The 26668-nt window shown below is 45.9% G+C and overlaps 1 protein-coding gene across 1 annotated transcript; it reads left to right on the top strand.

The window, feature by feature from the left end:
• Nucleotides 1–6388: 6388 nt before the first annotated feature.
• On the top strand, nucleotides 6389–22761 carry LOC135821853 (MAM and LDL-receptor class A domain-containing protein 1-like). The gene is made up of 6 exons (XM_065334851.1): nucleotides 6389–6401; nucleotides 9299–9451; nucleotides 14026–14120; nucleotides 20287–20346; nucleotides 22315–22440; nucleotides 22669–22761. The coding sequence occupies exons 1-6, from the start codon at nucleotides 6389–6391 to the stop codon at nucleotides 22759–22761; spliced, it is 540 nt and encodes a 179-aa protein (XP_065190923.1).
• Nucleotides 22762–26668: the final 3907 nt, after the last annotated feature.

Genomic DNA, 26668 nt, shown 5'->3' on the forward strand with positions numbered 1-26668 from the left:
AAAAGGAGCAAATAAGGACCATCCTAAAAACACACGAAATGTCAGCTATTTACTTCAACAGCGTTAAATATAACTGGAAACGGGTGACTACAAAGTTTCAACTATTTACTTCAACAATAAACACAGAAAAGGAGGAATACAGATATCATTACAGCTGACAGTACATACCGTAAAGTACCGTTGATCCCTCCCCCCCCCTCCCCCCTCCCCCCCCCCCCCCCTCACGCCATGTCGCTTCCCAGCTGGATTTCGGCAGGGGGCGGGAATTATATCAAGGCTGTCAAGTGCGGTACGATGTGCAGCAACGTAGAGGATCAGACTCGATGTGCTGGATTGTGCACATTTTCATCCTGGATTGGCACGTATTGTGTACAGCAGTGCATGCGTCGGTTCAACATCGTATTTCGTTGTATACGCCGACGTCGCTTCACAGGTAGAAAATCGACAGGGGGCGGGAATTAGAGAGGGGTGGGAATTAGAGAGGGGGTGGGAATTAGAGAGGGGGTGGGAATTAGAGAGGGGGTGGGAAATAGAGAGGGGGTGGGAATTAGAGAGGGGGTGGGAATTAGAGAGGGGGTGGGAATTAGAGAGGGGGTGGGAATTAGAGAGGGGGTGGGAATTAGAGAGGGGGGGGGGTGGGAATTAGAGAGGGGGGGAATTAGAGAGGGGGGGGGGGAATTAGAGAGGGGGGGGAATTAGAGAGGGGGGGGGAATTAGAGAGGGGGGGGTGGGAATTAGAGAGGGGGTGGGAATTAGAGAGGGGGTGGGAATTAGAGAGGGGGTGGGAATTAGAGAGGGGGGGGGGGGGGAATTAGAGAGGGGGGGGGAATTAGAGAGGGGGGGGGAATTAGAGAGGGGGACGGGGAATTAGAGAGGGGGGGGGGAATTAGAGAGGGGGGGGTGGGAATTAGAGAGGGGGTGGGAATTAGAGAGGGGGTGGGAATTAGAGAGGGGGTGGGAATTAGAGAGGGGGGGGGGGGAATTAGAGAGGGGGGGGGGGGGGGAATTAGAGAGGGGGGAATTAGAGAGGGGGGGGGGGTGGGAATTAGAGAGGGGGTGGGAATTAGAGAGGGGGTGGGAATTAGAGAGGGGGTGGGAATTAGAGAGGGGGTGGGAATTAGAGAGGGGGTGGGAATTAGAGAGGGGGGGGGGGGGAATTAGAGAGGGGTGGGGGAATTAGAGAGGGGGGGAATTAGAGAGGGGGGGGGTGGGAATTAGAGAGGGGGTGGGAAATAGAGAGGGGGTGGGAATTAGAGAGGGGGGGGGGGGAATTAGAGAGGGGGGGGGGGAATTAGAGAGGGGGGGGGGAATTAGAGAGGGGGGGAATTAGAGAGGGGGGGGGTGGGAATTAGAGAGGGGGTGGGAATTAGAGAGGGGGTGGGAATTAGAGAGGGGGGGGGGGGTGGGAATTAGAGAGGGGGTGGGAATTAGAGAGGGGGTGGGAATTAGAGAGGGGGTGGGAATTAGAGAGGGGGTGGGAATTAGAGAGGGGGTGGGAATTAGAGAGGGGGTGGGAATTAGAGAGGGGGTGGGAATTAGAGAGGGGGTGGGAATTAGAGAGGGGGGGGGGGGAATTAGAGAGGGGGGGAATTAGAGAGGGGGGGGGGGGGGGGGAATTAGAGAGGGGGGGGGGAATTAGAGAGGGGGGGGGGAATTAGAGAGGGGGTGGGAATTAGAGAGGGGGTGGGAATTAGAGAGGGGGGGGGGAATTAGAGAGGGGGGGGGGGAATTAGAGAGGGGGGGGGGATTAGAGAGGGGGGGGGGGAATTAGAGAGGGGGTGGGAATTAGAGAGGGGGTGGGAATTAGAGAGGGGGGGGGGGGTGGGAATTAGAGAGGGGGTGGGAATTAGAGAGGGGGTGGGAATTAGAGAGGGGGTGGGAATTAGAGAGGGGGTGGGAATTAGAGAGGGGGTGGGAATTAGAGAGGGGGTGGGAATTAGAGAGGGGGGGGTGGATCAACGGTACTTTACTGTGCATGTAGTATTAACCATGTAGTGGCGAAGTATACATGATAATAAAGCTGCGAACCACGTCGTGGAAAGCTACACAAGATGAGTAACCAATGTACAAGCAATAATTATTATTATTGCAAAAAAAGGTTTCGAACATTCAGGGAGAAGACATTACTTGCATGACACATTGGCAGACTCGAACATTCCAAGATTTCCCTGACAAGAAGTCCGCGAGAGTGGCATGGGAAAGACGGGCGCTCTGACAGGATTTTACTGTAATATTTTTTGTGAATTTACATTTTTTGTTTGCTTGTTTTCTTGTGTGTGTGTGTCTGTGTGTGTGTGTCTGTGTGTGTGTGTGTGTGTGTGTGTGTTCGTGTGTGTGTGTGTGTGTGTGTGTCTGTGTCTGTGTGTGTATGCGTGTATGTATGCGTGCCTACGCATGTGGGTATGCGTGTGTTCAACCTGTGTCGACGGCGCATGCATTGTTATGAGTTGCTTTTCCCTTGGTTCATCAGATGTTTCTCTTCATAAAATTATTACAAGCTTTGTTCTTACTGGCACTAACTCTGTACAGAGAAGCAACAGGTAAGACTACCATTACACAACAGCTTGCATCTACAGGCAACTTCGCTAATAACGACTGCGGATATAACGACAATTCGCGAATAACGACAGAATTTCCATGCCCAGAGCAAAGTCCCATCCCACTGTAATACATATAATAAGACTTCGGGTATAACGACACTTCACGAATAAGGACACTTTTCTGATGCACCGCCGAGTGTCGTTATAAGCGAAGTTGACTGTGACTATGAAAAGAAGAAGGGCAACATGTTACGAGTTATGACTAACTGTCCACCAACGTAACCAGATCTTATACAGTCTTTTCACAATTATTTAATTGGCTCACCATCCGAGTTACATTTTGTCTGCAACTACTGATGATATAGGGAAGGATTTTTTCTCTCTCAAATACCCATTCACTGAATGTTGTTGTTTTCTTTATTTGAATTCGCTAAAACCAAACGGACAGAACTGTCCAGTGACAAGGGAGCGAATGATGAGCGTCATAATCACTATGCATCAAAACATCTCAGAGCAAAATGAGACAGACTATATTAAAGGAGGGTCCGCACAACACAACAGAATGGAGAAATTAATCTTTGTTACTGTAAGACCAGGTAATTTAACGTCAATTAAAAGTCAGCGATCTCCAGATTTTTGTGGGTTGGCGAGGTGAAATTCTAACAAATTCTGTCTCAAAACTGGCAAATGGTTGTACGTATCTATTATTGCACGATTAAAGAGGTCAATATATGAAATATAGAACGAGTAAAAGACCGAGGTCCCCCGAGGTCTTTTACGAGGTCTATATTTCATATATTGACCGATTATGAGGGCAATAATAGATTTATCACGACATAGCATACCTAAAACTGGTTTTGCTTTGCTATAGGAAGAAAGGGATACTATTGTAATAGTATAATAGTATGTACATATGCCGTTTACATTGGACATTACTTCTGTGTAAACCGAAGTTTTCAGTTGTCTCTTGTAGTATGTTCCCCAAGTTCTTTGACTGAGAATCTGACAGTTTGGGTTCAAATCCCAGCATTTGGCTTCAGATTTTTCTTCTTTCAGTTCTAATTTTTTTCTAAGTTGAGGAAAAAGTTCTAAGTCCTCGGGCTAAGTGGTCAATAGAGAGGTTTTGCATTCCGAATTTCGGAATTATTTTCGGAATGTGGCGGCTGCAGTCGAAAAAGTAGTCGAACTTTCGGAAGTGTGGTGGCGAAAGTGCATGGTTTTCCGAAAATGGATTTTCGGCTCTTTCATGTTTGGGAGTGCATATTTCAATACAAAAAAGTGTATTTTTCATGTTTGTATTTTTGCTTTCTGCTGCTCTCGATTATTTGAAAATTTTCCACGTATGTAGTTTTGATTTTTGCTGGTTTTGCTGCTCTCGCTGATCTCGCCATGTTGACTAATCTTCTCACACTCCATCACATTCTATCTTCCTTTGCCATGGAGCCTACTGACAGTACAAGACAGTAGTTCGCCAACCTCGTCTTCAGCTGTTGGATCACTTGGTCCACCATCAGTCCGTCCTCGTCTTCAAACCGCACCCAAATTCAGTTTGACCTGCATGGATTTGATCCTGCTCAACCCCTTCGACGCTCTCCATTTTGTTTTGCATGGCAACCCTTCGAAACGAAGTCGAATAAGATTTTCGGAATGCAAAACACTGAAAATACCGTTTTTCGGAATGCGCTTTTTTCGGAAAAGCACAGTCGAAAATTATTCCGAAATTCGGAATGCAAAACCTCTCTAATAATAAGTGGTCAATAATAAGTGGTCAATATAAGCGGTCAATATATGCTGATATTTGACCGCTTAGAGATCACAAGTTTCTGTGGGGGTCAATAATAAGAGAGTGATAAAGGTACATATCGTTTTCTACATAGCGACTTACACACGGCACAGAGCACCAAGCATCGTTCGTTGTCTTGGTGCTCTGCGCCGTGTGTAAGATAGCTCCATTCGAACCGTTCGGAACGAATATTGAGCACTGAAACGAGCCGGCGGACTCTCATTTGCACATAACGACTTCAAATGTTAACGAAGAAAGAATTTCTTAAATTCGTTGAATCGTTAGAATTAAATGTTCGTTAACATTACTGGTCTTATGCTGACCCTTTCGGGCCTGGTCAGACTGCGACAAAAAACGAAACGGTCCTGTGATTATAATCCGAAGCTCCATAGTAACTTTAGGGTTCACGGATTGGCATGCTAGCGTCGCCAGCTACATCATGCACGTGACAGGCGCGTGCATATACTGTCCCACACAATCGGTCAGTGCTCAAATCGCATTTTCCCATCAATATCACTCACTTTCAACTCTACGGGATTCATTACGGTTGGCTCAAACTGCCTGAATTTTTGAATCCACACGCACGAAAGACGTTCCAAGACTTCCACCGTTCGTATTTTTTCAAACGAGTTCCGGGTTTTCCAGTACCTTTGGCCAAAGTTCGGCTAAAAAAACAGGGGGAGCCGTTGCGTTTCCGTAAAATACTGAACGGTAGAAGGATAGCCAAGGTCGAGAGCAAAACAACAAGCCATTATTTGTCAAAATCGAACAAGAAACGGCTCAGCGCATCTATTTTCCGTGCACGCGCGCGCGCGTACTTTGGCCGACAAGGTGTGGAGAATTTCTGAAGAAGAAGAATAACAAGAGCAGCAGCGCTCGGAACAGCCGTGCTGGATACTTCCAATCCCGACGATGGAGCGTGTTGGCTGTCGTGAGCTGCTGAAACGACCATGACATTTCTTTTTCTTTGTATACCCTAGATATCTTGACGTGCCCTAGCTCAGTTTCGGCCTCTTTACAGGAAGAATATTTTCTTCCATGGCATCAGCGGCCAAACAGCAAGAAGAGCAACAGATCGAGATTTGCAGGGCAAACAAAGGATGCGTGCAGCTACATCTAGTCAGGTTCGATGCAGCTGCGCTTTGCCAGAACCTCAGCAGATAAGAAAAGACGACAGAGTGTCTCAGATGGAGCTGGATCTTTCGCCAAGACCGCCACCGCCGCCATCATCAAGTCCAGGTCAGTCAGAAAAATGCAAAGCCCGAGTGAAGTGAACAGCCACTGAAGCCAAGGAAAAATTCAAAAAGTACGCTCTCCGGCTAGACTTCGAGTCGATATTTTTTTACTTCGATAGGCCCTGTCGCGGCCTGTAGCGCGCGTCCATAATCCAAAATGGAGGCGCACGTGACGGGTGCTTTTAGTGGCAAGCCGTGAACCCTAAACTTGACGCCAGAGCGGCAAAATCGAGAGTTGATGCTCCATAAAAAAAGCAAGAGCAGACCATGCTTTTCCGCGCCAAACAGGAGTTTGACGCTGATACACCATTGACGCTGATATTCATTTATTTTTCATCTCGATATCGAGGAGCTAATTGGCCACGGACAACAACAAAACTCATAAGGATGGTTTCAAGGATTGCACTGAAGGTGGTGGCAATCCCCAAGGTGAAGGAATTTGACGTCGTGCGTGGAGATTACCACTTGACGCTCGAAATGAAGATTGAATTTTCATTCTCCCCACGTAGGGTAGTGTGATCGCGATTCTAATCGTGGACGCTTTTCTTTTTTCGTCAGGCACCGACAATTTGCCGCAGTCTGACCAGGCCCTTACGGGCAGCTCATTTTTGTAAATGAATTCCATCACATTTGGAAGGATGCCAATATCTCCCGACAAAGGCACATTTTGTATGTACAAGTTTAGTTTTCCTGATAGCCTGGTACTACTTGTTGACCTTGGAAAACACTATTTTGCACATACCACACACATACGCTGCTAAATTGGCACCTATAGAGGTTATGCGATAACATCAAATCCGCCATATATAGGAGCCAGTTGGGGTGGCAAAATGTCCAAAGCGGGTACAGAAACTCCTTATATAGAAGAATTTGGGGTGGCAATGACGTGTATCGCATAACCTCTTATTAGGTTATGCGATAATGTCAAATTCGCCATATATAGGAGGCAGTTGGGTGGCAAAATGCACAAAGCGGGTACAGAAACCCCTTATATAGAAGAATTTGGGTTGGCAAACGTACTACTAGTATATGACGTGTATCGCATAACCTCTATACACGGAAACACGGTAATTGTACACATCGAGATTGTCAGAGTTCCGACATGGGATGGTGCTGCCAAAAAAGGTGATTCCGGGGAGGAAACAAACGCCATAGCCATCATAGACTTCGGTGGCCGTGCCTCGCTCGCCATTGAGAGCAGCGTCGTCACAAAAGCGCTGTCAGACGGTTCGGTAAGGTCGCGCACACGCCCCGCTGCGCTGCCGCCACTCAGGCACGTGGAATATCGATGGCCCAAAATTCCGTCTCCGGGAGACTGTCGACACGGAGGTCACTCTCCATGTCTTCCGCACCATCAGTACCCCCAGATTATTCCAGGTACGTCACGACGACATCATCTTTAGCAGCTGGAGCTCCCGATATCTGCGTGCGAATTTACTGGTCGTGCGTGTCGCTCCGCAATTTGAAAGTTTGCTTGCATCGGCGGCTGGAACGAAGTATTTATCAATCTGTCGTAGGTCTCAGAGCGGAGGAGTACTAGGTCCTTGTCAGAGAAGTCATCCAAGGACCTAAGTAACTCACTGCGCAAGAGGAAATGCACCTTACGAAGTTTTGATGGAGGTAGATGACATTGTCGGCGCTCGTGTATTTCCGTAAGTTTTCGATCGCGCAGTTCTCAATGAAATCAAAATGGGACCCGCATCGATTTCTTCAGCTACAGAGAATATCGTACCTAAGCTGTGTGCGGGGCACAGGAAATTCAGAACATTCAGAGAATTTGTTGTTCTGTTTTCAAAGTAGACTACAGTAGGTATCGGCAAGAGTACATAAACCAGAGTGTGCAACTGTGCATATCAGATCTGAAACAGCGCAGTTCGTGCACTACGTCACCCTGATGAGGTCAGCCAAGCCGCGACTTGCGTACAGCTCAAATTATCATGTTTCATAGCCCGGAAATCAGCCAAGTTTGCTTGATTTTAGACGTCCAGTTTCAGGATTTCGGTGTTTTGTGTGACTGTGTACGCTGCGTACATCCACCGACAAGTAAAGTCACCAGGGTTTCCGTATCAAAAAACCGAAATCAGGACAAACTCAGTGACCTGCACCACCGCGACTGGTTACGCAACTTTTCACCGTACCTGTGGCTTACCATGCTGTCAGAAATGACGTAGTGCACGAATTACGCTCCCACAGGAACCATCCCGAGTTGCACACTCTGGTTTATGTACTCTTGGCATCGGTTATAGCCGCAGGTGTTTGAAAAACGACATTTGATTCTTATTGCCGATATTTCTTACACACGATAAATCACGTGTGACATTATCATATGCGCGCACGTTTGGCATGTGGACACGTACACATGATACACACGGGGTACGGATCAATCAGACTCGCGGTCGTGCTAGGCGACTGCGGAGCAGCGGATACGAGAGAAGTCGGAAGAAAGAGTCCGACTGGACAGAAAAAGTGATTCTCCAATGCTCCCTTGGACATAACTTTCTCTTTTTGTGTTGAATATTATTGCATTGAGTATCAGGGATTGATTTACTTTGATTTTTTGCATAGCAGTCACTGCTACACAGTTTTACAATTGACTAGCAACTCCCAGTATTGATTAGCAGTTTTCCTTCATCAAAAGTTTACATGTATAGCTGTACAATAGCAGGATTTCCTACAGAAGAGGACAATAGCTGCAGTTGCTATTTGCTTTTCCAAGCGAATGTTCAATCTGAATATTTACGTTAGAGTTTTCACTTGGGCACGTTACATGTTCAGCGTCTATCCGACTTCGAGTTCTTCACAACACAATGTCCTTCAACAGGGCAGTTCCACTGATTCCTTCGACAAAGAAACCTCAGGAAAGCGCTCAAACGATCGTGACATTTCGTGCAAAGCGCATCGAATTTCGCTTTTCTCCTTTTCTTTATCGAAACGAATCGACATTCCTGGCGCGTCCAGTTCTTTGTCCCTCTTCTGGACAGTGGATCACTGATCAGATTCACTGACATGTTGGCTACATGAGACTAAGAACCGTCTACTTCAACTGTGCCTTGTCGAACAGAAACAAACTGAGCTTGAAAGTGAAAGAAGAAAGGAGAACATCAGGAAAAGTCACCGCCGTGTACAAAACTTCAGAAGACTGCAGTCGTGTACGACCAGTGCTAGTGCAGTGTCCAAAATCGAAAGAGCGCGATTGAGCAGGACAGGCCAGTTGGTTGGAGTAGTAAATACTACTCCCTAGTCAGCAGTGTGTACAACAGTCGCATGTAGACTGCACACAAATGGTCTTTGTAGTGCATCGCAGTTTTGGGCGATAAAAAACGAAAAGCGAATCGCAGCCAGTGAATTTTGATTCGCAAACTGCGATGCGAACCCGGATAAATCGATCCCTGAGTATGCACAGAGCACAGATGTTATTACTACAGGCGATACACTTTGTACTAATCTGGCATATTTTGCTACACAAAATCCATTCTTAGGGCCGATATATTCTACTATGCGATAATAATGCTTGTAAGAATAAACATACACATAAAATATGTGTTATGATTATGAAAAAATGAGTGTTCATTCTTGTAAGCAGTATATTCTTGTATACGACCACACTATAACCGATACGCACTGTACTTGTTTGTCATTATGCCCTCCTTTGTTTTCCTATATTTTTACATCTTCTCTTCTCTTCTCTTCCCTTCCCTTCTCTTCTCTTCTCTTCTTTTCTCTTCTCTCCTCTTCTTCAGCGCTGAATTTCAGCCATGTGACAACATTTGAAAGCGGATTCGACGGTTGGACACAGGACCCAAGGGGTGATTTTAACTGGACTTTAGACCAGGCTGGTACAGAAACGTTCTATACCGGACCCGCTGTCGACCACACGTTTAAGAATAATTCAGGTACGGACTACGACATCAGCGCATGGAATCGCGCAGAATGTACTCCACCTGCAATGCTTCCTTCACCGGGTTATTCATTCCTGTAAACTGCATGCAACATGTAGCTAGGGTGTGGAAGGGAATGATCAGGATTAGGATCATGGCCAAGCATAGATAGGCGATTTGCCTTTGGGTCATCCTAATAAAGTTATTATTATTATTATAGCACCAAGCGCAGTTTTAGAAACCATGCCTAACTTCAGTACAATTTGTTTTTGCTGCGCTCTATAATTTCCTCGCTAATGGTTTCTGTTTCAAATCTTTATTCTTACAATCAACAGTAGCCAATTAAGAGGCAACAGTTTGAAAGATGAGAAATAGCGAGGAAGAATTGGGTGACCGCAATCAATAAGACAAACTGAATCAACATTTGTGTACACTTTATTCATGCAATGTAAAACGGTGGAGGCAATGTACAATAAAGCCAAGAAAATAGGAAGAACTAGTGTAGAGAAAATTAGGATTCAAAAATTTTTTTGTACTACAATCATCAAGAATTGTCATTGTACTAAAGGACACTGAAAAAATTGAACTACAGTCGTCCCTCTCTAATCCGGCACTTTATAATCCAGCACCCTCGATAAACCAGCACAATTTTCAGTAGCCAAAATGTCCTCTTCATGCACATTGCAGCAGTAAATCAGATTTGTTAATCCAGCACCCTCCCTAATCCAGCAGATTTTCGTGGCACAAATGGTGCCGGATTATAGAGGGACCACTGTATTATAGAAAATCTAAGCAGGAGAAATAACACCAAGAACAACAGCAGTGAAATTTACAAATGTGAATTTTAACAATGAAAGCGAGCGCAATAACGAATGTGTGTGCTAACAATAAACTTGCAAATGAAAAATGAACAAACAAAAGAAAGAAAGAAGGAAGGACAAAGTGATAACACATAACAGCAGTACATTTCACCTAGGCCAAGCTTGGCCACACCAAACATGACACGTTACTTGATCAATTTCAACCCAACTATACTATCTTTCTGTACACACAAATTAGGCTTGTACAAACGCTGATAAATGGCTTCCAAAACTTTTAATTGTAGTCCATTTGAAGAGAGTAGGGACCTTTCGCATTTGCTACGAATCGAATGCGAAACGAAAGTTTGATTCGGCTCGTAATCGTTTCGTTGAAAACAGAATTCAGGTTTCGCAAGTCGTAATGCAAATGTGCATGGCAACTACGAATACGGCCGGTAGCTTGGCGTACGGGTGTGTTCGCGCACACGTGCATGGATCATGGAATCAAGGGAAAAAATGTGTACCTTGCAAAAAAATGTATACCTGACGGATTCGGAGCGTGCCACGAATGTTGTGAAACGACAAGTTCTCGAGAGTGAAAGGCCTTCTCGCTTGTGACATTGTGTTCGTTTCAATGCCGCTGTATGCCGACTCCGCCGTACCGCTGATGATTACGACGTAGTATACGCTACATGCGCTATGTGCGGTTTGCTGTGTGCGCTGTAGTTGTATGTTGTATGTGTATGCTTTTCTCATATACGCTGTCATTTTCACGCTATAACTACCTGGTGGTTTTAGTGTTAGTTATTCAGTTCATTCAGTTGTTCATTCATTTCATTGTTGTTAGTCGATGGAAGTGAAAGATATTGTTGAGAATAAATAGTTGTCCTCGTGCTGTGTGGGGTCGTTCGTTCCTGATACTTTAGAGAACCAGAGGGTTCACAACATTTGGCGACCACGCCAGGATACGAAGCGAGCATGGCACAGGAACTATGGATCATCGAAGCCAGCTTTATCGCCAACAGAATTCGGTATGGATTTGAAGGCGATAGGTTGAGAGAATACGTGGAGAAGAGGCTCCGACAGAGCGAGGAGTTTGAAGAGCGCAGTGCTAGACGGCAAGAGTGTGCGCTCCGCGCAGAGTTTAACGAAAAGCTCAAGAAGATGGCCGAGCGCATCGCCGTCAGTACATATTATGAGGAAGCAAAGCGAGATTTGCTTGCCTCGCCCAGAAGGACGCCGGACAAGGCGTGTAAGACTTTGCTTACAGACAAGCAGCGGTCAGAAGAGTATTCGAAGCCAGTGGGAGGATCAGATCCGAGGCCCACTGGGTCGGTACAGTGCATGGCGACATCGGTCGGAGACGCTCAGAAGCAGCTGAAGTCTCGGCCGAAAGAGTTGGAGGCGCAAGAGTTGGAGGCGCAAGAGTTGGAGGCGCAAGAGTTGGAGGCGCAAGAGTTGGAGGCGCAAGAGTTGGAGGCGCAAGAGTTGGAGGCGCAAGAGTTGGAGGCGCAAGAGTTAGAGGCGCAAGACTTAGAAACGCTAGGCGTAGTAGCCGAGAAAATGAGAAGGGCGATACTACTGGTTAGCACGGAAGAAGTAAGCGGCGAGACTGTGTGGAACACAGAGATCCGATGTGTGTCCTCGGATTTCGCGCCCGCCCCGGGTCGAAGCAGTGTACCGGTGACCATGTCGTGTGTGACAGCCCACCTCGTCGAGCTTTATGACATTATCGGTGGTGTGTTGTCTGGTCCAGCGTCTGCCCCATGTCGATGTGGATCGGTGACAGTGTGGTGTGCGACAGTCCAAAGCGGCAAGCTTCGCGATGTCGAGTTTTCTGAATTGGTGGGCATTAGTGATATTCTACCATGGCCACCACCGCAGCAGCAGATGACGCGTAGTAAGCCCCAAATCGTTTGACTTGTGAGTTGTTGTACGGCGGTGAGAAGCCCTTTGGTGGGGAGAATGTTGTGAAACGACAAGTTCTCGAGAGTGAAAGGCCTTCTCGCTTGTGACATTGTGTTCGTTTCAATGCCGCTGTATGCCGACTCCGCCGTACCGCTGATGATTACGAGATTTACGACGTAGTATACGCTACATGCGCTATGTGCGGTTTGCTGTGTGCGCTGTAGTTGTATGTTGTATGTGTATGCTTTTCTCATATACGCTGTCATTTTCACGCTATAACTACCTGGTGGTTTTAGTGTTAGTTATTCAGTTCATTCAGTTGTTCATTCATTTCATTGTTGTTAGTCGATGGAAGTGAAAGATATTGTTGAGAATAAATAGTTGTCCTCGTGCCGTGTGGGGTCGTTCGTTCCTGATACTTTAGAGAACCAGAGGGTTCACAACAACGAATGAAGAGGCTTCCATTCGTGAAAACGAGCTCTCCGCGGCGACTCTGACGAATCCTCGACCCCAGGTGACGAATCAGCATTCGTTTCGTATCCGTACGCGTGGTGCGAAAGGTCCCTACTATGAGAAAGGGATGTCGCGAAGTTGGATAGCAAAACAATTAAAAGAATGAAGAGCCTTGTACAGGGGAGAATGGAGACTGTGATCAGTCCTCGGAGTTGGCGAGTTATTAGCGAAGTTGACTGTATGTTTAACTTTAAAGTGTGATGATAACTTTGGCCATTTGATGCGATGCAAAAGGTGGGAGTGTTCTAAGTGTGTTTATCACTCTCTTAATATTGACTCCCATAGATATTCGCTATACCTAAGCAATCAAGTATTCCTGCATTTTTCACTCCTTAGGGCTATATTGACTGCTTATGGGCTGCACAGTTGAACGGTGCCTAGTGCAGCATGGTCACTGTATGAGTAGGTGATGGTGCAACGGTTGTGCAATCATAAAACCGGGATTCATGAGGATATCGTTCTGGAATTTGAAATACGGACTGTTTGTCGTGTTAAATCTAATATTGACTTTGTACTTGGTCAGTGTAGGAAATAAAAATCTCGTAAAAGACCTCGTCTTCGCCTCGGTCTTTTACTCGGCTTTTATTTCATATATATTGACCTCGTACTCAGTCAATATTAGATCCGTAAAGGGGGAGGTGGAGACATATTCTGGCGGCTTTCCGAATTATAGCAGTTATTGGAGAGGAGCGAGAAAAACTGCCATGGACATTTAGCACAGCAGGCAGATCAATATAAAATTCATCCGCTAACCTCATGCCCAGGCAGGGCGCCATCATTTCCGCCTCTATCTCTGAAATTAAAGGTGTTTTGTCTGCCAAATTGATTTTTTACTCAAGACCTCCCTCCATTGCAGCCAAAATGCAAGCCACTTTGGAAGTCCACAACAAAGCATTCTCAATAAGCCTTTTGCGCATTGCCAAACACGGCAGACAGGAGTAACGCTTGTGAGTGAGCTGGGATCGGCAATGCGGCTGTCTGGGGTGTTGCACATGCACATTAGGTCATAGGGCAATATATGCAATGGTCTTATGATTATAATTATATGTTTGATTTGGTGAATTCAATCCTCATCCATGGAGCTTGAGTAGGTTTACAAAAATTGTTCTGCGGGATCATTGTCGTTTTCTTTGTCGCCATTTTCCATTGGTGCTAACAGTGCAGTGAAACCTGTCTAAGACGACCGCTCAACGGACCTTCAAAATCTGGTCTCTGTTACCAGGTGGTCTCCTTATCCAGGGTCAATTGACTGGAAATAGCATCCCTTGATCCTGGTTTCAGTGGTCTTGTGGGACAGGTGGTCGCCTTATCCGAGTGGTCGCATTGACAGGTTTTACTGTACTTGTTTCCTGTATGCCTATAATGCAGGTAAATACCTATACATCGAGGCGGACGGCCGCTCAAAGGGAGATTTTGCCATACTATCATCACCACTGATCGAGAGTGCACTCGCTACTTGCCAGGTACGGGAGTTCAGCCATTTTCTGCTTGTCCTGCATAGTGTGCGTCCTGAGTGGGTTGTGAGCAGCGTTTTTCTCACTCAGTTACCGAAATTCGGAAACTCTTTTCAGAAAAAATGCAACGAAAGGTATTGTGAATTATATAGTTATCATCAAGAGTCCATAACCCCAGAGTGTGCAACGCCACATAAATGTCTGTCACGACTCGTTCTCAACATTACGTCATTTTCATGTAGCTGTGTGTGCAGGCCGCGACATTCGCTACAAGAAAATGTACATGAAAATGACGAAATGTTGAAAACGAGTCGTGACAAGAGTCACAAGACCCTGTCGCGCGTTGCACACTCTTGGTTATGGACTCTTGTTATCATGATATGGGTTCTAGCCAGGTCCATATTAGTAGCATGATCTGGGTTCTAGCCAGGTCCATATTAGTAGCATGATCTGGGTTCTAGCCAGGTCCATATTAGTAGCATGATCTGGGTTCTAGCCAGGTCCATATTAGGGTGGGGCATGGGAAAGTTACCCAGTAACCGATTTTGCATATTCAAAAGTTGTCTTGCCTTGCAAAATGCAACGCTCGGAGCGAACCCCCGACGTCAGGGGAAACAGTTACCTCTTCGCCCTTTACCGTTGAATTAAGAGAGCATGTCCGAGAAAACCAGAATATTTGTGCAAGTCGATCTTTCCGATTTCGCTTAAATTTGTACCTACACGGCCGGAGAGTTCCCCGCCGCAGTCTGCCGTTCCGCCTCTGACATCGGTGTTGGACGGGCTTGAAATTTTTTGTGGTGAAGATCAACTCTGCAAAGCCAGCGGAAATGTTTCTGAAGGGAATCAGTTAGTCCGATTAACCGGTTTAATTAACCCTTTACCGGTCTATCATAAGCGAACCGATACTATAGTATCGGTACGTTTGGCCCTCAGTTTTTTGGGGTCTTGTTGCTAGGAGACAGCTAAAATGGCGCTCTACGCGTAGCTGAGGTCCAAGGCTTTCTGACGATGTACAAAACAACCATGCTTACCATACAGTTTTTTGCCGTATAGATCGACTGAAGTTTGTTGAAATTGGAAAAGAGGACCATCCGCCGTGCGTGCATTTCGAGAATGCGAGTGCATCTCTTGGGGCCGTATTTGACAAGCTTTCTGAGAGCAGTAACACCACCAGTCCAGCCTGGATCTCCCGGGAGGTTTTGCAGTGTAGTGTGTTGAGAAAAAAAGCTCCGTTGAGTCCTGCTAGTTCAAAAATATATTGTCCACGAATGAAGAAACAAAATTCTCCAAACAGAGAGGAAGCCTTCTTGCTGCCGACACGGCAACAGCGACTGTCACAAGGACTCGTCAGGTGCGATCAGCTGATTCGCCTGGCCGTGAGAATCACGGCATGCGTAAGCTTGCGCCTGAGTGCTCATCTGAGCGAGAGTGAATCTGACGCGAGCAGCGCTGAGATGAACAAACCGAAGCTGCGATATCGTGGAATGGAAATTGCTGCTGCTGGCGTATCGCCGATGGTGAGGTGTTGGTGTTCAATGGCGGTATTGTAGAGAGCCTACATTTCTTGTAGAAACGTAGCCCATACCTGATTGTTTATCGTACGACTTCAGCTCCATTACGAACTTGGTATGCCCTTTGTGCTGTGATATTCGTGTATTTCATTCGCAATTGTATTTTCTCTCAACTTGAAGGGCTACCATTGGCCCTATCCTTGCCTGGACCTAGTCATATTTGAATTTTCTGGCCGCGTTCAGGCATACAGATTTTGAAAATTATATGGTTTACCCATACCTACATCACATGGTTCTTGAGTTATTGCTGGTTGTGGGTACATGTATTTGCGTGACCACCCCTCACATACATTGAGTTAGTCCGGCTTAAGGCCGGTTTTGAAAAGATAACAGTTAACCGTTTTGTGAAAAGGTTGCGCTGGTACTTTTTTGACATTTCGAAGTACTTATTTTACCGAGTTTTGGCAGTTTTACAACCTATCGCGTATATACACATATACACGCGTATAAATGTTCCCTACTTTATGCCATCAGTGAGAATTTGAATCAACGTCATGCCATCTTACAGTGCTTCTGGTCTCTGAGTATGCGTGAATGAGTTTGCAGACAATATCATGTATTATTAGTAATACCGCACGGTACATTTTCCAACGAGTACAGTAAACTATTATTGTTTAGATTTTTGGTTGGAGGAAAGCAAATCAGCATACGAAGCACAGAAGCCATAATTTCGACTAGGCCTTTCGTGCCATTACTCTTATAAGAACTTGCTTGCTACCTTGTTAATCACCATTGGATTCAACTTGAAGGGTAATGGTACGAAAGGCCTATTATGGCTTCTGTGCTTCATGTGCTGAACTATATTGTTCAAACTAGCTTCTTGCTGGACCGCCGCAGCTTATAGGTTATAACCGATAAACCATCCGTTAGCGTTAGCGAGAGGACTTACATCCGTTTTAGCAGAATGCCCTGTATTATGCACTGCTCCTTTGCAGCTGGCACAGTATCATTGTTCGGTTACCTGATGATGGCCATGTGCCGAAACGTTGCTTGACCCTTTACTGTCAGATTAAAATGTATAAATGCCCACGCAACCACAAAATCTGAAACTAGATTTAGACGTAACTTTGGTTTGAATTTGACAATTTCCACAATCTTGAGCATCCTGGAAAGTTCTTGACGAGACAAACGCAATGAGCCCACACTTGGCGCCACAGGATGCATTGGTCCAGCGCTGCAAGCCAGGGAACGCGCACCAGCGCTGAGCTCACGCTCGAGATCAATCTCAATCCACCATGTCTCCCCTGTTGCTCGAATCGAGCTCAAATATTTTCGTAGAGACTCCCGGGAACCTACTTTTGAATTTGAATCGGTGTAGCCTTGCCAACAGGTGACGTAAACAGGAAAAATCCCAGCCGTCGACATGCACATTGCGCTCTGAACGCATATTTCCAGGGACGAGAATTACGAGTGTGATAACTCAGCAACCGCTCTTTGTATCGCTTCGGGAATTGTTCGAGGCGACAGCTGAGACTTTTCTCTTCGACCTACATAATTTGATCTCTCCAAAATTTGAGCAAGTTACGATAATTTCAAAATGCCTACCCCATCAATCTCATTGGATCGATGCTTGTATGTACGGACAGTAAAGGGGTTAATAATGGAATTGGTTCAGATTTGCAGTGAGACTGGAATGGGTGTGTCCACCCAAACTTCTTTTCTATGTTGAAGCTGCAGGAAGCCTCAAGTCTTCTTTTGACTGTGCAATCAAGTCATTTCAAATGTCCATTCAGCCCGTCTTTTAGTTCGCAATTTTGGAACTGTTTTCGCCTCGTTTTATTTATATATTTCCAAACAAGGTACACCCAGAATCAGATAGTTTTGCTGAAGTCCGAGCTGAAGACCCTTTTACTGTCGTACAGTCGCCTACATTATTTTATGATTGAAGCGCTGTCTGTCGTTTCTACACATTATTTTCACATTTTTGCCATTTTCGTCCTTCCATTGGATAAATGGTTGGTTGGTTGGTTGGATTTATTTAAAGTCAAACCAACAAACAGGCATATCTGCCTCCTTATATGAAGACGACTTCTGGCAGTAAAACATTTTAAAGAAACGAGAAAGGAAAAAAAAAAAGAAAAAAGAAGAAGAAGAAGAAGAAGAAGAAGAAGAAGAAGAAGAAGAAGAAGAAGAAGAAGAAGAAGAAGAAGAAGAAGAAGAAGAAGAAGAAGAGAAGATCAAGAATGCATCCTGAGCATACAGCTAGCCGGAGACTGAGCACAGCTAGCCTCGGCATGCATCAGAGCATCAGGATTACTACATACTACTAGTACTATACTCAAGATAGGGGAGGGGGGTTGCTGTCATGCTACAGTAAGACAATACGCATGCAACACACACCCTTGAACTGGAAGGGGGACGTGATGTTTCTCGCATCAGGTGGAAGACTGTTCCAAACGCGTGCAGCAGAAAGAGACACGGGATGAGTTCTGGATGGAAGCTGCAGCAGATGTTGTTGGGAGCCGCGCGTTTGGCCAGCCCTAGTCGGAGTGACGAAATCTCCAAATAATGCGCTGATCAGCGGCTGCTCCATGGTGGAATGTAGGCACCGGTAGACCAGCGAGCACACTGTTTCACGCAAGAGCTGGTGTACACGAAGCAGGTTGTGTTCCGCATACACGGGAGTCATACGGGTACGGGAGGTAAGGTTGTATACGGCTCGCAGGGCTAGGTTGCATAGGCGTTTAAGTCTCTCTTCATTAGCTTTGGAGAGAGAGCTAAAGAAAGCTGAGCATCCATAGCGTACGGGGACTGTGTGTTGTTGTTCCAAATTTGGAGAAGGCAGGTCCGATCATCAAGTATATTCCCTAGCTTGTCCTAAGGCGAAGAAAACATAATAAAATTGATTCGGTTGCGGCTGGGTATGCAAAATTCGACACCTGCATAAAACTGCAGCAAACTGGTGAAAAAATTCATGCATAGAAAAAGTTAAAGGGGAAGTATACCCTAAAATCAAATTTTCACCAGTTGTAGTCTTCGGGGTGCTGAGTCGAATGGTCTTGGTCCGAGGAAGCTGAGACGCTCCCTTCCTCCTTTATTCCCAATCGAACTCGCGCACTTCCACCGAAACTGGGTGACTGCGCCCTACTAGATGGGGATTTGTATGCAAAATGTCACTAAAAGTGCCATTTCGTTCTTGTAAAAGCACGGGTGACCGCCATTGGCCCATATGTTGTAGTCTTTTGGACGCTGAGTCGACTGGTTTTGGTCCGAAAAGGCTGCGATGCAGCGTTCCTCCTTTATTCCCAATCGAACATGGTTGAACAAGCGGTCACGTGCTCCTGCATACACCAGTCACCTAGTCACCGTGCCTGCAGGGTACAACTTACTAGCCTGTGTGACCTTTTTTGGGTGCAGTCCTGTCACTCGAGTTGAACTCGAGTTGAACCTTGGTGTGAAAGTTGTCGCCTGCTGGCGCGGTGACCAGGTGATTTTGGCACCCAGGAGCATGTGCCCGCTTCTTCAACCATGTTCGATTGGGAATAAAGGAGGAACGCTGCATCGCAGCCTTTTCGGACCAAAACCAGTCGACTCAGCGTCCAAAAGACTACAACATATGGGCCAATCGCCGTCATCCGTGCTTTTATAAGAACGACATAGCACTTTTAGTGAGATTTTGCATACAAATCCCCATCTAGTAGGGCGCAGTCACCCAGTTTCGGTGGAAGTGCGCGGGTTCGATTGGGAAAAAAGAAGGAAGGGAGCGTCGCAGCTTCCTCGGACCAAGACCATTCGACTCAGCACCCAGAAGACTACAACTGGTGAAAATTTGATTTTTAGGGTATACTTCCCCTTTAAGCCTGCTAAATATGCCGAATCAAGAGATGTATTCTATTACAAGGCAAGTTCACATGCAACCATGCAATTGACGCATCCAGTCCAGAACACACTTCACATGAGATATCAAACGTTTTCGTTCCCTTCTCTTCAGGATTGTGTGGATGCATTCCAACTTGATTTGTATTACTCTATAAGTACAAATTTTCGTTTGGAAGTAACTTTCGCTATATTCGTTAGGGGGCACGAAATAACTAAAGTTTGTACCAACCTATTTTTTTCTTCTGAACATTCGGGTTGACAGACCTCCAAATGTTTTTCGCCTCCGACCTCCGTTCTAACCAAGAGATGTTTGTATATTTCCGCATGTGTGTATGTGTATGCATGTGTGTGTGTGTATGTGTGTGTGTGTGTGTGTGTGTGTTTGTGTGTGTGGGTGTATGTGTATGTGTGCGTGCGTTTGTGTGTGTGGATGCATGTGTATGTGTGTGTGTTTCTGTGTGTGTGTGTGTTTCTGTGTGTGTGTGTGTGTGTGTGTGTGTGTGTGTGTGTGTGTGTGTGTGTGTGTGTGCGCGTGTGTGTACGACATTAAATTTTTATGTATGAAATTTATGTTTTGTGTGTGGGTGTATGTGTATGTGTGTGTATGTGTGCGTGCGTACGTTTGTGTGTGTGTATGCGTGTGTGTTTGTGTTTGTGTGTGTGTGTGTGTGTGTGTGTGTGTGTGTGCGTGTGTGTGTGTGTGTGTGTGTGTGAATGTGTGTGTGTGTGTGTATGCATATGTGTATGAAATTGATGTCTCCACTTCTCTATTATGTTGTATATAGCTGTCGTTCTGGTTTCACATGTACGGACGAGGTATTGACAAACTGGAAGTATTCGTCGATGTAAGCCTCTCTGGTTCAGTGATAAAAACGCAGTGGAAAGGATGTGTATAAATATTGGTGATGAGCATGATCGTGTTCGACCTTGTTCACTCCCATCAGAAGAGCTATGAGTCACGGGATCGAAAGCGCTAGACAGCTATCTGTCAATCTATCTCTGCTCAGAAAGCGACATAATCACTATGCTTTTGTAGTTTTTTAAAAGAGAGCATGTGTGAGAAAATCAGACAATGTGTGCAAGTCGCAGAAAATTGATCGAAAAATCACATGATCTAGGGGTGTGGTAACGAGCCACGCCACAGCGTACACGGAAAACTCCATCAGGCCTACACTGCCTCACCTTAGAAGAGTTCCTGGGGCAGCACTGCTTAGCCACGCCGGCATCCCAGAAGACGAGGGCCATCACCCCCTGACGCCACAAGTGATCGTCTTGAAATAGCCAATTTACAAGCACTGATAACACACCCACCTACATTCGCAATAAGCAAGAGCTATACATTGGCAGATAGTAGAACTCTTCTTCTAGCTCTTCTAGCATTAAGGAAATGTCCTCCATCATTCTTTTCCGGTTTTCTTGAAATACACAGTTTGAATTTTTCCATTCTATCATACTAAAATACATCCAAACGCATATATAACAGGGGCGTCTGACACGGTACGGTCACTACGGTATTGACCGTTCCACTATTTGCCCCGAGTACCCTGTGAATTAATAAAATTTGGGCTCTAAATTCCCAAAATGTTCGGATCAGCCAGCCCCCCCCCCATGAGTTAATTGTACTTCAGATGGCTGACCGTACCACAATAAAATACCTTCCGACGTTGCCCCTGTATAAGCCGGGGTTCAAACCATGATTCTATTTTAAACATGCTTCTACGTCAACATCACCAGTCTGCACTGCACAGTGTACACTGTGCAGTCACGGTACACTGCCACGCAGTCTGCACTGTGCAGTGTACACTGCCACGCAGTCTGCACTGCACAGTGCAGTCTGCACTGTGCAGTGTACACTGTGCAGTGTACACTGTGCAGTCTGCACTGTGCAGTGTACACTGTGCAGTCTGCACTGCGCAGTCTGCACTGCGCAGTCTGCACTGCGCAGTCTGCACTGTGCAGTGTACACTGTGCAGTCTGCACTGCCACGCAGTCTGCACTGTACAGTCTGCACTGTGCAGTGTACACTGTGCAGTGTACACTGTGCAGTCTGCACTGCCACGCAGTCTGCACTGTACAGTCTGCACTGTGCAGTGTACACTGTGCAGTCTACACTGTGCAGTCTGCACTGTGCAGTCTGCACTGTGCAGTCTGCACTGTGCAGTCTGCACTGTGCAGTCTGCACTGTGCAGTGTACACTGCCACGCATGTACGTGTACATGTACTTTGCAGGGAGCGGATTCTATTCAAATCGCGCTTCTGTGTCATGGCACGCTTCAAAAATTCGGCTTCTATTCGAGTCATGCTTCTATGCTGGTGATGCTTTTATACGCGACAAATACAGTGCCTGCGCCAGAAAGCTCGCCCCTCGGCGACATCTAGTCCGCGATTTCTTATGCACCAGTGATCCCAATGCTGCAGAAAAAAGTGTTTTGTTCACTCTGACCAGGAAAAGCGGCGGTGAACAATTGTCACTCCTAACGACAAGCTTCTCTTTGCACTAGCAACATGTTTCACATCACGCAAGCGAAAAAAACATTGAGCACTCTATTCATCCTTGCATCCAATCATCCATCCATCCATCCATCCATCCATCCATCCGTCCATCCGTCCATCTGTCCATCCGTCCATCCGTCCATCCGTCCATCCGTCCATCCGTCCATCCATCCATCCATCCATCCATCCGTTCATCCATCCATCCATCCATCCATCCATGAATCCTCCTGTCCTTCCATTTCTCCTTCTGTCAGTCCAACCAACCATCTTTCGTTTCTTGTTGTTGTTCTTTGTCTTTGATTTTACGGTCGGTAATGAAGCATTTGTCGTCAACGTTTCCCTACGTGGAGATTCTTGGAAGTATATATGGTAATCAGTTTTATAATTGGGATGAGCGGATAGTCCGTTTGAACGTTCGCCAGACAGATGTCATCAAGAATGTCAAGGTAGGCCATGGCATTTGTTTGGATGTTTCTTGATAGGCTTGCAATGGATAGGGGTTTGGCCGGGTGACAAGTTTGGGTATTTCTATCCGGGTAGCACGGGTACCCTATCGGGTATTCGGGTATTTTTTCTCTCTCTCTCTCCCACTCCTCTGAATGGCGGTCTTTCTCTGGCGTTCTTCTCTGGCGTTCTTTTTATTGTTGCATTTGCCTTGTGGTTTTATTTTGCAGGTATTGTTGAGAGCAACTAGAGGATCTAATGAAGAAGGCGACATTGCAATCGATGATATAAGCTGGCAGAATTGCGAAGGTACAATTACGTAATGTTCCCACATCTAATCTGTGCTTCAATCATTATGTCATATTTGGGACAGTGTGTGTGTGGGGGGGGGGGGGGGGCAGGGGTAGCCCAGGCCAAAGTTTGTCATTGAGGCAAAAGATGCAAGATAGAACCCCAATCGGCCAAAGTTTGATCACGGCCAAACGTTTCATTTCAAGATCGGCCAAAGTTTCTCACCAGCCAAAATTTGTTGATTTGCAGTAACTCTGCCGTCATCACCATGCATCTACGAAGTTTAACGTTTTCCAGAATCGATTTTCTCGTCACTGTCATATGTGGATTAGTGTGACTGAAGTGAAGGCAAGCCAAGCAAAAAAACTGTGATTTGAGAAGCACGCAACACAAATGGTAAGTAGGCGGCACAAAAGACTTCACTTCAGTCACAATTATTCACTGATGATAGAAATCGAGTCTGGAAAACATTTGACTTCGTCGATGCATGGTGATCACGGCAGAGGTAGTTATATTTATTGCTTTATTAAAGTTGTTGTCTCCGCGGCGTTTATTCATGCAGCTTTTTAACGTTTATTAGCTCAACATCCCATTAGCTGCATCCATGTTACCGCTTTAGGAGCTGCATCTGCGCCTTGATCCTAGAGGGTGGTGGCATTCCCACAGCGGATGTGGAAAACTCGGCTTCCAGCCAAGTCGCAGGCGAACCGTGAACTTTTTAAATTATATTTTAACTCCACATCGCATCCATGTACCCCTTGTGCCTGGCCACAAGTTCCCAGTTGACTGTGGGTAGCAGCACGGCTGGAAAAACCGCTCCCAGGCAGGGCTTGAGCCAGGTTGCCCCTGCTTGTTTTTCATGATCCATTGCGTCTTGCCTCCCCAGTTAATTTCCATCTAGCTGTTTCTGGCTAGTATCAGTTCTATCACACTTATCATCTTCAATAGTAGAACTGGTTTATGCAGTTGTAGCCGGAGACGAATAACCTGATACTGCCAATCTTTTTTTTCTGCACTTTGTCTCCTCCGTGCTTCTCTTGCGACGGGCGTATACATGGTACATGGTACATGGTACATGGTGTGTGAGTGCGCGCATGTGAGTGTCTGCTTTTCATATTCTGTTCTGCACATTTTCCTGTATTTGCATGGACAACATTTACATCTGCACTGCTTGGCACAGATCCTGGAGGTAAGTGTATCCCGATATTTAGCATATCTTGAAGATGTAGATGTAAAGTTGTCACTCCTTAGGAAGATTCTCCCACCAGTGTTGTGGTACGTGTGGTGATCTGGAGCTGGATCTGCACCAATTCCTCCCAGATTTAGGGGATTTCAGGGCGTGTCTAAAGTTGGGTGGTTCAATAGACAATTAAGTCATCTCTCAAATTGTCATTTTGCGTGGTGATATCGGCGGCATTCATACTTTTCATAGCTATTATTAAGTCATCTTTCCTTTGTTTTGTATCTTTGTCCCCTCATCCCGGGAGACCCACATGACCAGTTTTGGCTGTGAGCAACAAGTACAAGTACAGGTGTGTCTGTGTGCATCATTTAAGTCTGCGTTGCCTATTGTGTTCTGTGCATTTTTTCCTGTTTTTGGCATGGACAACGTTCACATCAGTTCCGCTTGCCACAGATCCTGCTCCTCCTCCGGGCGCAGGTAAGTTTATCTGCATATTTAGAATATGAACCCCAGCCTGCAGAATCCTGAGCACTAGTATGTGTAATTTTTCAAAAAATATTGTTCCGCCCAGAATTGATTCTACTCTATTGAACATTCGTATAGTTTTAAACTCGGATAATGAGCCAGCATTAAAAGTAAAAATGGAAAAAGAAAACACGAGGCAAAGAGTTATGAAGCGACTGGCCACGACTGTGACACGATAATAAGCAGTCAGAACTTGGGTGGGTCAGCAATGTCAGAGATAAAGGAAGGGGGGGGGACTTTGGGAAATAAATTGTGAGAAAACGCACGCCAATATCTAACGGTGCTCCTCGTGCTTGACACTATTGTTGACTACTTGGCTACAATAATAAGTAGTTTCACACGATGTATGTTTCGTCATATTGTTAGTAGCGACTTATCAGTTGTGGAAAATTGAACTTGGATCATGGGCCAAAATTTATAAAAGCATACTCTTCCGGGTAACTCTGTTAATCGAATAGCAAAGATCATCTTCAATAGTAGAAATGGTTTATGCAGTTGTAACCGGGGACGAATAGCCTGATACTGCCAGTCCTTTTTCTGCACTTTGTCTCCTCACATTCTTACAGTGGCATAGTGAGCCCATAAGCTGAATCATTACCAATCCTTCCCAGATTTTGGACATTTCAGGGTGTGTCGGCAGATGAAAGGTTTAATAGACAATTTTAAAGTCATCTTCTTTTCTTTCTTTTGTGTCTCTGTCCCCTCATCCGGGGAGACGCACTTGACCAGTTTTGGGCAGTGGGCAAGTCTAAGTAAAAGTGTGTGTGTGTGCGTGCGTGCATGTGTGCGTGCGTGCCTGCGTGCGTGTGTGCATGCATGTGGGCGTGCATGCGTGCGTGCGTGCTTGTGTGTGTGTGTGTGTGTGTGTGTGTGTGTGTGTATCTGTGTGTGTGCGTATGCATGTGTGCGTGCATGTGTGTGTGTGTGTGTGTGTGTGTGTGTGTGTGTGCATGTGTGTGCGTGCGTTACTATAATGGCTGAGGCTGTTGGCATGTCTCTGTTGGCACTGCGTTCCCAGTACCCAGTTGCCGAGGCTGGTTGGTAAAATAACTCCAATTTCACTTCAAGGTACCAGTGCAGCGTGCTGTCTATACTGGTTACTCCAGCAAGTGTAGGGTGCATAGGTAACTGTCTTGGCCGTCCTATTCGGATGTACTCCGCGTGGTGTAGACCAGGTATGCAGGGGGGTGGGTCAGTTATCTTGCGCTTATCTTGATCTGTTGTAATCAGAATCAGATCCGCTATCGTTGCTATAAGGAGAAAATCTGTGGGTGCACATCCAGTGCATTTGCAGATTTGCGTGCTTCTCTTGCGACGGGCGTATACATGGTACATGCTACATGGTGGATCTACATGGTACATGATGTGTGAGTGCGCGCATGTGAGTGTCTGCTTTTCATATTCTGTTTTGCGCATTTTCCTGTGTTTGCATGGACAACATTTACATCTGCGCTGCTTGGCACAGATCCTATACGTAAGTGCATAACATTATTTAGCATAATAATATCTTTAAGATTTTTCTAAGCACTCGCAGACTCCATTGCAGCCATTCACACATTACAGGGTACCTCACTTCAAACTCTCCAACTACGGTCTCTTCCCTGCATAAGTTCACTTCACTTCCAAAATAAACGAGAGAGCTTGGAAGCTCAGGGCCCTACGCTATGCTTTATTGCCTTGATGACCTAGACAAAAAAAGGATAGGGATGTTATAAATTCTTTAAAAAAATCCTTTTTTTAAGACATAACCTGGGATTCGAACCCGCACTATCGCGCGCCCTGCATGCATCCCTCGATACACTTCGCATACATACTAATTCTTCCAAGTTGTTTCACATTGTGATCTTGCATTTAAAAGCCCTATTTGAATCTGCATTGTGGCCAGCCGTCTTTGATGGCACGGTACGGTAGGGGATAGGTACGGGACAGGTACGAGCAAGGGTAATACGACACCGTCTCCCGTACCGTACCGTACCATCAAACACAGCTGGCCACATACAGCTGCCCGCAATATTCAAACAGGGCTTTCAAACGCAAGATAATAACGTGAAGTAACTTGAAAGAATGGGTATGAATGCGCAGTGTATGGGGGAATGCATGTAGGGCGATAGTGCGGGTTCGAATCCCAGAATATGCCCAGAAAAATTTATAACATCCTATGCTTTTTTGCTGTCAGATACGGAGAGCGCCAGGCGTGACACAAACAAACACACAAACAAACAAATACCAAA

The sequence above is a fragment of the Sycon ciliatum genome, chromosome 7 (genome assembly GCF_964019385.1).
Source record: "Sycon ciliatum chromosome 7, ocSycCili1.1, whole genome shotgun sequence".
Classification (NCBI taxonomy): domain Eukaryota; kingdom Metazoa; phylum Porifera; class Calcarea; order Leucosolenida; family Sycettidae; genus Sycon; species Sycon ciliatum.